The 13,735-nt window shown below is 47.5% G+C and overlaps 1 protein-coding gene across 1 annotated transcript in view; it reads right to left on the bottom strand.

Moving 5' to 3' along the window:
• Positions 1-225: 225 nt before the first annotated feature.
• LOC134099284 (eukaryotic translation initiation factor 4 gamma 1-like) overlaps positions 226-13,735 on the bottom strand; it is a gene marked incomplete at its 5' end in the record, with an annotated part of 18,175 nt that continues 4,665 nt past the window's right edge. Inside the window, 13 exon segments of the mRNA XM_062552078.1 lie at positions 226-1,453; positions 1,880-2,020; positions 2,970-3,051; positions 3,263-3,397; positions 3,950-4,048; positions 4,701-4,782; positions 5,025-5,150; positions 6,256-6,428; positions 6,746-6,867; positions 7,123-7,376; positions 10,716-10,812; positions 11,437-11,548; positions 13,521-13,735. The exon segment at positions 13,521-13,735 is cut by the window's right edge and continues 73 nt beyond it. Of these exon segments, the coding sequence (XP_062408062.1) occupies positions 1,272-1,453; positions 1,880-2,020; positions 2,970-3,051; positions 3,263-3,397; positions 3,950-4,048; positions 4,701-4,782; positions 5,025-5,150; positions 6,256-6,428; positions 6,746-6,867; positions 7,123-7,376; positions 10,716-10,812; positions 11,437-11,548; positions 13,521-13,735 (1,820 nt within the window).

Raw genomic sequence — 13,735 nt, 5'->3', positions numbered from 1 at the left:
ACAAACCAAAACGATTGTGCGGATACACACACACACACACACACAAACCCAAACGATTGCAGAGACGCACACACACACACAGAGTCTGAGTGCTTTTTAACTGCAATGTTATTTATTGTCTTGTCAAATTCAGAGCTGTGTAAAGAAGCCTAGGTATATACGCACACACGCGCAGTCGTGCACACACACACACACACACAGAAAGAGACACACACAGAGTCTGAGTGCTTTTTAACTGCAATGTTATTTATTTGTTGTCCAGTCCAGAGCGGTGTAAAGAAGCCATTAGTTTTCTCTTCATTAAATACTTCAGAAAGAAAAGCTCAAACAGAAAACAAAACAAAAAATTATTTACAAAAATGTGATTCAATTTGTAATCAATAAACGGGGTGCCTCCCCCTCTCCCTCGGCCATGGAAGAGAGGGAGGGAGAGAGGGATGGTGAAGAACGAGTGTGGAGAACAAGTGGGGTGGTTAAGCGCTTTCAGAAGAAAAGCAAGAAGTCGTTTCTCCTCACACACACACACACACACACACACACGAGTCCCAGTGGCCATAGGAGAGGATTTCAAGTTGAGACATTAGTGTCTCATACTCCTTCTTTTCCCTGCCTCCTCCTCTCTTCTCTTCTCTTCCTTCCTCTGAGAAGGAGGGATGACGAGCAGTGGACAGCACTGCCCACTCAGCAGACAAAGGTCAAAGTTCACATCCTCTGTTGGCCTCGCCCCTCCTGTCACTCTGCAGACAGGAAGTTAACAGGAGCCAATCACAGCTTCCCATTGCTGTCCTCATTAGCATATCCTTCCCACGTGTGAAAACCAGGAAGTCACACTGCAGAAGTCTGTCACACACACACACACACACACAGAGAATCCCATCCACACCATTTCTGAAAAATAAAGATTTGAGCAGCATTTCTTTCACACACACACTCTTCGGTTGCCATTGACACGCTATCCGGCGATTCCCATGGCAACAGGACATCGAGGAGAGGGAGAGAGAGAGAGAGAGCGCGAGAGAAAGAGAGGAAACTAAAGGAAGAGGGAAAGAGAGTCTATTTTCCCAGAATGCACTGCAGTGCTGGGGCTCCCCCCCTGTGAGGCTGCGTGGCGTTGTTCTCAAGGCAGCTTCAGAAACACATTCAACACACACTCTCCCCTCGCCTGCGCCGCAACACACACACTCTCCTCCTCCTCCTCCTCCTCCTCCTCCTCCTCCTCCTCCGCACGCCAGCATTCCGCAGCGCTGGGGGGGGGGGGGCGGGGCCTGTCTCTAGCTGTTGTCTGATTCGTCCTCGGCCTCCCGTAGCCAGGTGAAGAAGGCGGTGACGGACTTGAGGGCGACGCCCTTGCCCACCTGCTCCGCCGGGTCCTTGCTGCTCTCCCAGCGGTAGAACGCCTCCTCGCGGATCACGTCCTCGTCGTACAGAACGTCAAAGAACATCCGCAGCAGGTCTGGAACACACACACACACACACACACACGCACACACACCATGTTAACACACTCATAGTGCTTGCTCTTGTGTTCAACCACATCTGTCTAACACAAAAACACTATACGATATGACTGTGGTCCTTTACATTAAACACTATACGATATGACTGTGGTCCTTTACATTAAACACTACATGATATGACTGTGGTCCTTTACATTAAACAGCTCACTATACAATATGACTGTGATCCTTTAAACACTATTATATATGATATGACTGTGGTCCTTTACATTAAACAGCTCACTATACAATATGACTGTGATCCTTTAAACACTATATGATATGACTGTGATCCTTTACACACCATACTGGAATCACCACATCACACACAAGACTGGAGTCCTCACACACACACACACACACACACACACACACAGACGTACTGGGCGGTTGCTCGAGCTGCACCATGAGGCTCTGGAGGGCGTAGAGGGCCTGCAGCTCCTTCTCCTCGTCCTTCAGGTAGCGCTGCAGCACCACGGCTCTCTGCTTGATCTCATCCACATCCACCTTATACGGCTTCTCACCTGCACACACACACACACACAATATAGACGTACACACCTTAGTCACATATAGACACTTAAACACACATTTCAACGGTCAGAACTGTGTCCACTGTGTGTATACAGTGGGTATAGTAAGTATTCATACCCATGCTAAAGTTGACTAAAAAGAGGAATATAAAATCATCTTTTGAGAATTGATTGTAATGCCTTAATTCAAAAAATGAGTAAAAATCAAACCGCTAAGGACACTAATTTTCTTTGTGATTGAAGAATGTATCGTAAATAGATAAATGTTCTTCCTTAAATACAGGGAGCATAAGTAATTGACCCCTATGTTAAATTCCCATAGGAGCAGGAGGATTTTTTATATGTTTTTATTTTTAAAGGCCAGCTATTTCATGGATCCAGGATATTATGCATCCTGATAAAGTTCCCTTGGCCTTTGGAATTAAAATAGCCCCACATCATCACATACCCTTCACCATAGCTAGAGATTGGCATGGTGCTTTTTCCAGTTAGCCTATTAGCCTGTTTGATGCTCATTGAGCTCAATGCAAATCAAACAGGCTAATAGGCTAACTGGAAAAAGCACCATGCCAGTCTCTAGCTATGGTGAAGGGTATGTGATGATGTGGGGCTATTTTAATTCCCAAAGTTAATGCACTTTTCTCCGCTTCGCGTCGGGCCGTATCACCGTCTTAACTTTGAATAACCGCACGGCGTGTCGTCCATTATCCCGTACTTATAGTGCATTTATAATGTGTTTATGATGTGCTTATGTGTGCTTATAATGCATTTCTAATGTGTTTATGATGTGCTTACGTGTGCTTATAATGCATTTCTAATGTGTTTATGATGTGCGTATGTGTGCTTATAATGCATTTCTAATGTGTTTATGATGTGCTTATGTGTGCTCAGTCTGCAATGCTAGGCCAGTTCCAGGTGTGCTGCAGGAGGAGGAACTCACAGATGACTGCAGCCTGACACACGGCGATCATCAACGCTCTCACAAACGCACTGGACAGCACCTGCTTCTCATCCACGTTCGCCTGTAGGACACACACACACACACACGATCATTAGTGCCTAACAAACGCACTGGACACTACCTGCTTATCATCCAGGTTGACCTGCAGAGGCTGGTTGTCTCTCTCACACACACACACACACACACACACACACACACACACACACACACACCTCCACCCAGTCGTAGAGGCGCTGGTTGTCTCTCTCACACACACACACACACACACACACCTCCACCCAGTCGTAGAGGCGCTGGTTGTCTGGTTTGTCCAGCAGGAGGCGCTCCAGCTCCTCTCTCAGCTGCTGAGGACTCCGCAGCTCAGCTCCCCTCACACACACCTCCTCCCCCACCGTGTACTCCACCGCCTGAGAGAGAGAGAGGGGGGGGGGGAGAGGGAGTGAGAGAGAGAGAGTGAGAGAGAGGGAGAGAAAGGGAGAGAGAGAGGAAGAAAGAAAGAGAGAGAAAGGAGAGAGAGAGAGACTGCTGTGCATGAGGCCATATACAATATGGGGTGCTAACGCTAGGCGTGGGTGACCTGACAGGCTAACGAGGTCACCATATTTAATGAGGTTAATGAGGTCACCATAATCAATGGGGTTAATGAGGTCACCATAATCAATGGGGTTAATGAGGTCACCATAATCAATGGTTTAACGAGGTCACCATATTTAATGGGTTAACGAGGTCACCATAATCAATGGGGTTAACGAGGTCACCATAATTAATGGGGTTAATGAGGTCACCATAATCAATGGTTTAACGAGGTCACCATATTTAATGGGTTAACGAGGTCACCATAATTAATTAATGGGTTAACGAGGTCACCATAATTAATTAATGGGTTAACGAGGTCACCATAATTAATGGGTTAACGAGGTCACCATAATTAGCCCATTTCATCACTGCTGACCTCTCACCTTTTCAGTCACAAACTTGTTGACGTCTTCGTCCTCCGGCAGGAAGTCCCTCCAGTTAAGTCCCGCCTCCAGCCACATAGCTGCTATCTTCCTATGACTCTGAAAACACACACATACACAAGCACAGAAAACACATTACACACACAAATATACATAACCAATACAAACTAGAATTTCTTTTAATATGAATCAATTGAAGACTTTTACGATACTTCTGTGATATTGTGATGTGCAGTCATTATACTGGGACAACACACACACGCACACACACACACACACACACACACCATATCATCAGCACGCACACAAACACGCCATTCCTTTAGAGCACTCAAACACACACCATTGCTTTAGAGAGCACTCAAACACACACCATTGCTTTAGAAAGCACACAAACATACAAACACACCATTGCTTTAGAGAGCACTCAAACACACACCGTTGCTTTAGAAAGCACACAAACACACCATTGCTTTAGAGAGCACACACACACACACACACACACACACACACACACACACCATTGCTTTAGATAGCACTCAAACACACACACACACACACACACACCATTGCTTTAGAGAGCACACACACACACACACACACACACACACACACACACACACACACACACACACACACACACACACACACACACACACACACACACACACACACACACACACACACACACACACACACACACACACACACACACACACACACACACACACACACACACACACACACACACCATTGCTTTAGAGAGCACGTTGAGGATCTCAGCCAGCATGACTCCTCCTTTCTCCATGGGCTGCAGAGGCTTGGCCACCTCCCTACGAGATCAAAGGTCACAGTTCAGAGGTCAACTTCTACACACACACACACACACACACACACACACACGCACACACACACACACACACACACCCTCTCAGATGTCAACAGCATAAAAAACAAAATGAGTGAATGTGAGTGTGTGTGTGTGTGTGTGTGTGTGTGTGTGTGTGTGTGTGTGTGTGTGTGTGTAAATGGCCAGAGCAGGGGCAGTAGGCCTCAGATGAAGCCTGGGACTGACCTGAAGAGCGGGCCCATGGGGATGCCTCCCTCCTGCAGCATGGGGGCGATGAGCTCAGCCAGGTACAGCCAGATGTGGGGAATGTCAATGGCCATGTCCTCAGCCACCTCCAGGATCTCATGGAGACTAACACACACACACACACACACAACACAGCATTAACGACTGCAGCTATACACACACACACACACCATTAACAACTATAGCTACACACACCATTAACAACTATAGCTACACACACACACACACACACACACCACACAATTAACATCTACAGCTATACACACACACACAAAACATTAACTACTGTACCAGTCACTCACACACACACACACACACACACACACACACCATTAACAACTACAGCTACACACACGCACACACGCACACACACACACCATTAACAACTACAGCTACACACACACACACACACACACAATTAACATCTACAGCTATACACACACACAAAACATTAACTACTATAGCTACACACACACACACAATTAACATCTACAGCTATACACACACACAAAACATTAACTACTGTACTAGTCACACACACACACACACACACACACACAACAACTGTAGCTATACACACACACACACACACCATTAACAACTACAGCTACGCATACACACACACACACACACACACACACACACCATTAACAACTACAGCTACGCATACACACACACACATACACCATTAACAACTACAGCTATACACACACACACACACACACATACACCATTAACAACTACAGCTATACACACACTAAACATGAACTAGTACAGTCACACACACACACACACACACACACACACACACACACACACAATATTAACAACTACAGCTACGCATACACACACACACACACACACATCCACCATTAACAACTACAGCTATACACACACTAAACATGAACTAGTACAGTCACACACACACACACACACACACACAGACAATATTAACAACTACAGCTACGCATACACACACACACACACACACACACATACACCATTAACAACTACAGCTATACACACACTAAACATGAACTAGTACAGTCACACACACACACACACACACACACACACACAATATTAACAACTACAGCTACGCATACACACACACACACACACACATGCATCATTAACAACTACAGCTATACACAGACACTAAACATGAACTAGTACAGTCTCACACACACACACACACACTCTCCCTCACCCCTTGTAGTAGTGCTGTGTGCTGAGCGTGCCTGCTTTGATGAGTTGCTGGAGGAGTGTGCCCAAGTGCTCCCGCGCCACAGCGCTCCTCTCCAGAGTCGCCTCCATGCCAACGCGCACAAACACACCCAGCAGAGACGGGCACTGCAGCTCACACACACACTGCAGAGCCTCCTGCAGCACACACACACACACACACACACACACATCACACACGTGAGAGAGTGCACCAACGCATGTTGCCTTACATGTATACAGATGTTCATCCTTACCACCTAAATGTGGTTCTGATATGATGTGTGTGTGTGTGTGTGTGTGTGTGTACCTTCAGGTCGTTGATGTGGAGGTACTCCTCGATGATGGCTAGTGTGTGTGTGTGTGTGTGTGTGTGTGTGTGTGTGTACCTTCAGGTCGTTGATGTGGAGGTACTCCTCGATGATGGCTAGTGTGTGTGTGTGTGTGTGTGTGTGTGTGTGTGTGTGTGTGTGTACCTTCAGGTCGTTGATGTGGAGGTACTCCTCGATGATGGCGCTGGACTTCTTCTCCATCTCCTCTTCACTCAGAGCTGGTTTAGTCGGGGCAGGAGGAGGGGTGGGGGCAGTTTCACGCTTCACTGGGGGGCACACACACACACACACACACACACCAGTTGATTTGAAGTTAGGGTAAGGGTTGATCTTGATCGCTGTGAGTAATGCTGGAGCAGTGTGTGTGTGTGTGTGTGTTTCCGCATCGTGTAGAGTGTGTTTCCATGTGAGGGTAATGTGTCTTTACACACGCACGCACGTGCACGTGCACACACACACACACACACACACACACACACACACACACCCTCTGATATCCAAGCAGACACACACACACTTACCGCTCTCTTTGCTCCCGCCCCTCTCGCGGCTCCCGCGCTCTGATTGGTTGTTGCCGCTGGCGACGCGGCGCATGGCGTCTGCGGGCCGCTGGTCTCTCTCGCGGCTGTAGCTGCGCTTGCTCATGGGCGCGCGGGGACGATCGTCACGGTTACGGTCGTCACGGTTACGGTCGTCACGCTGACGGTCCACACTCCGCTCCTCACGCCGATCGAAACGATCAAAACGATCTCCTCGCTCCCGACTGGAACTGTTCCTGCGTGTGTGTGTGTGTGTGTGTGTGTGTGTGTGTGTGTGTGTGTGTGTGTGTAATGGTGGAGAGAGCAGTGGAGGGAGAGAGAGCTTATTTCTCACAAGAGGAAATCAAAGCCCTAGTGGACAACACGACCTCACCGTGACCTCTAGGGCTAAAGTCTTCTCTCTCTACCTCACCGTGACCTCACCGTGACCTCACCGTGACCTCACCGTGACCTCTAGGGCTAAAGTCTTCTCTCTCTACCTCACCGTGACCTCACCGTGACCTCACCGTGACCTCACCGTGACCTCTAGGGCTAAAGTCTTCTCTCTCTACCTCACCGTGACCTCACCGTGACCTCACCGTGACCTCTAGGGTTAGTCTTCTCTCTCTACCTCACCGTGACCTCACCGTGACCTCACCGTGACCTCTAGGGCTAAAGTCCTCTCTCTCTAGGTGTGTGTGTGCACGTGTGTAGAGATATGTAATCCTGCAAGGCCAAACCAGTCGTGTTGGTAAAATGTACAAAATTAAGTTATGGTGCTCACATGAACGGCCATAAACTAAGCTCTACAACGATATGCATATCGAGGGTATTGTGAAAACTAAATAACATAAATGGCTAAAATAAGGGCATCCAAAGTTGGCATGGTTCTGCCAGGACGGCCCAGAGGAGGCAGCGGGAATGACTGCCAGTGTCCCGCTGTCCCGGGTTACAAGAGTCCAAACTTGAGCTTTTCCGTGAAATTTGTTCACCATATGAAAGTGTAGACTGTATACTGCTGAATTAAGCAAAAACGTGAAATTCCACATTTTAGCCTGTATGTTTTTTATCGTGGATTTTCTCAATATAGCATCGAGCGCAAAGCGACCGGTTTTGCCTTGCAGGGGGTCACATATATGTGTGTGTACATATATGTGTGTGTGTGTGTGTGTGTGTACGTGTATATATGTGTGTGTGTGTGTGTGTGTGTATATATATATATGTGTGTGTGTGTGCGTGTGTGTGTGTACGTATACATGTGTGTGTGTGTGTGTGTGTGTGTGTGTGTACGTATATATACAGGGTTTCCCGCAGCGCTTTCCTGCTAAGGCGGCCGCCTTATCAACACAGGGCTGCCGCCTTAACTAGCGTCTTCAATGAATAAATAAATAATAATAAAAATATATTCGCCGTTTTACTGATATTTGTCATGTTTTCTCCCTGTCGTTCCAAACCGTGGCCGCTAGTCTCCCTTCTCTGTAAAACGCATTGGGGGAAAAAAACAACTTCGAGTGGGCCTATGCGCACAGGCGACGCGCTCATTCAGCATGGGTTATGTGTGATAATCAGGTGCCACTGCTACACATATCTCAGAGTGACTGCGAACACAAATAAACCTAGATTTGACGACTCTCACAGGAATGGTTCTCCGTTGAATCTACCAAATGTATGGGATGAGCGGCATAACACTTTTGAGCGCTTTATCTTTCTTCATCACTCGTCTACTAATGCAGTCCACTGCATCTCGTAATTTGTTGTGACAAACACTTGTGCCGTCTAGCCAACAGCTAACAACAACTTGTGACGGCTATTCATTCACGTGTTGTAAAATACTGAAATTGTCTGAAGTTTACACAGGCTAATTGAAACTGTACTGTAGCCTCTTCAGTTTCCTTCATCCCGAACTCGGCGGGACGCACGTTTCGGTTTTGTTGAAATAATTCCTGAATGTTTTTGTTCAGAGCTGAACATGCAACTGTAGCCTATTTGACAGATGACAGATTTGGTTGCTAATGACACAATATTAGCGTTCAATGTGGTACGATCTCGTTGCTAATTACGTTTAATTAAAAAGCATTAAAAACGTCCCGGCTTTCCTATATATAAGCAACAAGCACGCACAATATGGCTATGCAGCTTCAATCAAAGAATTGCAGCTTTAGTCTACTAAATCACAATTCGTTAACTTTACCATACAGTCGCAATGTTACATTTTCACAGTTTCATCTTTGATATATGTGACCTTCCACGGCGAAATCAGTCACAATGTCCAAATTTTCAAAATCAAAGTTATTACGTTTTCAGGAAGGGGCATAATCAACCTTCAAAACGATACCTATATCTAATGAATTGAACGTCATATTACTGAAATATAAACATTCAAAGGAGTTGAGTTCATCCTGTCATGCCAATAGAAAAACGGAGAAATCTGCCTTTGAAGTTAACCGTCGGCTCAACACTCACGAACGCTTTGTAAGGTCGCCGCTATTACAAGATTTACGGTACTTGTATCAACGACACAGCACGCGGATGGCTTGGTGGTTGTCGATGAGTGCATTTACCGTAAAGCGGCAAAAAACGAGACGCCTCTAACTTCCTGCTTCCTCTAACTTTCTCACCTCAACAAACTCACGTTTTTAGACTACAAAAGGTCAGTTTTTCGGCGAAATGTATTCACGGCCGTACAGTGTAGACCTCCCACTGTTTCAAAACACTTACAAAAAAAAATCCACGATTTTAGCACAAGTGACATAAATGGCCATTTTTCTCAGAAACGCCTGTTGCGACAAGCGACTGGTTTTGCCGTGGAACGTCACATATGTCATGGTAAATTCTAAAATATCCACCATTAAAAATATTCTTGGTTTTAATAAATAATTTTAATATTGACTGGCTTTAGAATATATCCTATGGTGCTATGCTGAGCAGTGCAAAGGTTTTGACAGATACAATCTTGCAAAAGGCCCTGTATTGGAGTTGTAAACTTACACTTTTAAGGTAAATTGTCTTGTTGGATCAGTCAATAAGTTGTGTTAATGAAGTTTAATTGTTTTTTGATACAATTAAATCACACTTTGAATGTGAAATCCAATCGTTAATGAAATGCTGACATAGCCCACTAAATTTTTACTTCAGGTGACCTTGTCTTAAGTAAATCAGAAAATAAGTTATTTAGACAAGTGTTTGCTAGACTGCTCCTATAGCCAACAATCCCCACTTTACCCTTTGGGAATTGAACTGTTATGATAATTGGGTGATGTAAATTATGAAAATCTCTTTCTTTGGTTGGTCTTGATGCGGCCTTGACTCCTTAAAGACTCGGTCTCGACTCACACTTGCCTCCTAAAAGACTTGGTCGTTGTGACTCGGCTGCAGTTAAACCAACGGTCTCCCCATTGATACACACCCCCCCCCCCCCATCGAGGGGCAGTGGTGGCGATGCGGTGGGGACGCTACGGCGACGCCCCCTTCCCCTGGACAGACACCACCTTAACTAACACATTTTCTGGGGGAAACCCTGTATATATATATGTGTGTGTGTGTGTGCGTGTGTGTGTGTACGTATACATGTGTGTGTGTGTGTGTGTGTGACTGACCTCTGCGGGGCTCTCCTGTCTGGTTCTGGTGCTGATGATGAAGGCTGCTGCAGCGCTGAGAAACGATTCACAGTGCTGGTACGAGCAGAGTCCTGAGCTGTACACACACACACACACACACACACACACACACACACACACACACACACACACACACACACACACACACACACACACACACACACACACACACACACACACAGTGACTGAGTGACCCACGGCTGCCAAATCAAATGTGTTCTGAATGGCCTCAACACTTGTGTTGGTTTGCATACGGCATCCACACGCATCCATATGTCCACACACTTAAACATGCACAACTACGCCACCCCGTGGAGTGGGAGGGGAACTGCAGTGTACTAATGACCAATATTTAAACCTTGGCCACGTTTCCCAGATTCATTAAGAAGCTCTTAGCTCTTAGCGCGCTCCTAAGAAGTTCTTAGCACTTAAGAGCTTCTTAATGAATCTGGGAAACGTGGTCCTTTTTAGTTCTTACAGTGATGCACACACACACACACATATCACACTGACCGGCGTCGCTGGGCTACACACACACACTGACCAGCGTCGCTGGGCTACACACACACAAACACACACACACACTGACCAGCGTCGCTGGGCTACACACACACACACACACTGACCGGCGTCGCTGGGCTACACACACACACACTGACCAGCGTCGCTGGGCTACACACACACACACACACACACTGACCGGCGTCGCTGGGTTTGGTTCCAGTGCCTCCGCTGCTTCCTTTGCCCCAGCTGCCCCACATTCCTTTACCCCCCGGGGCCAGCAGCGTGGTGTTCAGGTCCAGCGCTCCGGGCTGCACACACACACACACACACACACACACACACACACACACCAAGAAAAAAACAAGAAATCAGAAATTCTACATAGTACAAATTCTCCTTCATACCGTAATTCTCTCAGATATGAGGAATCACAAAACAACTCTCTTCAGGGGCTGCAGAAAGTTGCATAAAAGCAGAAGCGTGGAAGCTTTTTTTTCGCTTAATTTGCCTCAACTAATCAGCTTGGGAGTCCTTGGAATGGTGATTTTACTTATTTGGGGTTGATTGACAGCTGTCTCACTTCCCCCTAGCGCCTCTGAGCGGGAAAAGTTTTCCACTTCCGGCCCTTCCTAACAGGAAGTCTACAGCCTCGCGATCACGCTCATTTAAAGGCAGAATGACCGATTGAGGAGTTTTGTAAAATATACGCTTAAAGCTGTAGGGGAAGCTCTGCAGAGAAATCTGCAAGCATAAAACGAGCGACACCAAAAAGCGAAAGCGGCTTTGAAATCGCCAAACTTGCATAGTTTCCCTTTAACATAAACAGGGCTTCCCAACTTTTTATACATCTTCATTTATCTGCAGGGGCTGCAGAAGGTTGCAGGAGGACGGACATTTAGCAATTCAGTAGCTTCTTTCTTGAGAACTTTTACAATGTCAAAATGCAGCAGCACTATGCAAGGATGCCAATCTCCACCGTGGGGCAAATCTAACTTCACTTCATTGGGCTAGGACGCTACCAGTCTCGTGATCCACTTTTAATTGCAAACAGAAATGTGAAGCAATATGTCACTATATACTTTCATTTCACTTTCATACTATAATTTCCATTTCCAAAGCAATGAAGGCTGCTTGTCACAACTTAATATTGTGCATATTATTGTCAATACTGTAGCTCGATGCAGCTCAAACAAGCAAGACTTGGCACAAGAGCTGTCAAAAGCGTGTTAACCCTCTCTGGTTCCTCTCTGGCTCCTCTTTAACCCTCTGTGGCTCCCCTTTAACCCTCTCTGGCTCCTCTCTGGCTCCTCTTTAACCCTCTGTAGCTCCACTTTAACCCTCTCTCGCTCCTCTTTAACCCTCTCTGGCTCCTCTTTAACTCCGCTTTAACCCTCTCTGGCTCCGCTTTAACCCTCTCTGGCTCCTCTTTAACCCTCTCTAGCTCCCCTTTAACCCTCTCTGGCTCCTCTTTAACCCTCTGTAGCTCCTCTTTAACCCTCTCTGGCTCCCCTTTAACCCTCTCTGGCTCCTCTTTAACCCTCTCTGGCTCCCCTTTAACCCTCTGTAGCTCCGCTTTAACCCTCTCTGGCGCCGCTTTAACCCTCTCTGGCGCCGCTTTAACCCTCTCTGGCTCCCCTTTAACCCTCTGTAGCTCCGCTTTAACCCTCTCTGGCGCCGCTTTAACCCTCTCTGGCTCCCCTTTAACCCTCTGTAGCTCCGCTTTAACCCTCTCTGGCGCCCCTTTAATCTTCTCTGGCTCCTCTTTAACCCTCTCTGGCCAGGCCTGCGGTACCTTGGTGATCTTGGTGAGGCGTGTGGGGTGGATGGAGCGGTTACCTTGGTGATCTTGGTGAGGCGTGTGGGGTCGATGGAGCGGTTACCTTGGTGATCTTGGTGAGGCGTGTGGGGTCGATGGAGCGGTTGTGTGTGTGTGTGTGTGTGTGTGTGTGTGTGTGTGTGTGTGTGTGTGTGGTGGTAGCGGCAGTGCTGTACCTTGGTGATCTTGGTGAGGCGTGTGGGGTCGATGGAGCGGTTGTGTGTGTGTGTGTGTGTGTGTGTGTGTGTGTGTGTGTGTGTGTGTGGTGGTAGCGGCAGTGCTGTACCTTGGTGATCTTGGTGAGGCGTGTGGGGTGGATGGAGCGGTTGTGTGTGTGTGTGTGTGTGTGTGTGTGGTGGTAGTGGCAGTGCTGTACCTTGGTGATCTTGGTGAGGCGTGTGGGGTGGATGGAGCGGTTACCTTGGTGATCTTGGTGAGGCGTGTGGGGTGGATGGAGCGGTTACCTTGGTGATCTTGGTGAGGCGTGTGGGGTCGATGGAGCGGTTCTTGGTGGAGATGGGCACGGTGTTCCAGCCCTCGTCTGGCGCGGGGTTGGCTGAGCGGCCGCCGCTGGGCGCGTGCGAGTGCGGCCCCCCCCTGGGCCCCCCGGGGCCCCCCCCTCGGCCATCCTTCTTGGACAGCAGCTGCTGCTGCACCTTCACCTGCTCCCGGGCCTCCT

Source organism: Sardina pilchardus, chromosome 13 (assembly GCF_963854185.1).
Source record: "Sardina pilchardus chromosome 13, fSarPil1.1, whole genome shotgun sequence".
In the NCBI taxonomy this organism is placed as follows: Eukaryota; Metazoa; Chordata; class Actinopteri; order Clupeiformes; family Clupeidae; genus Sardina; species Sardina pilchardus.
Note: the sequence above shows the minus strand (reverse complement) of the source record. Positions and strands in the feature narration are given on the sequence as shown.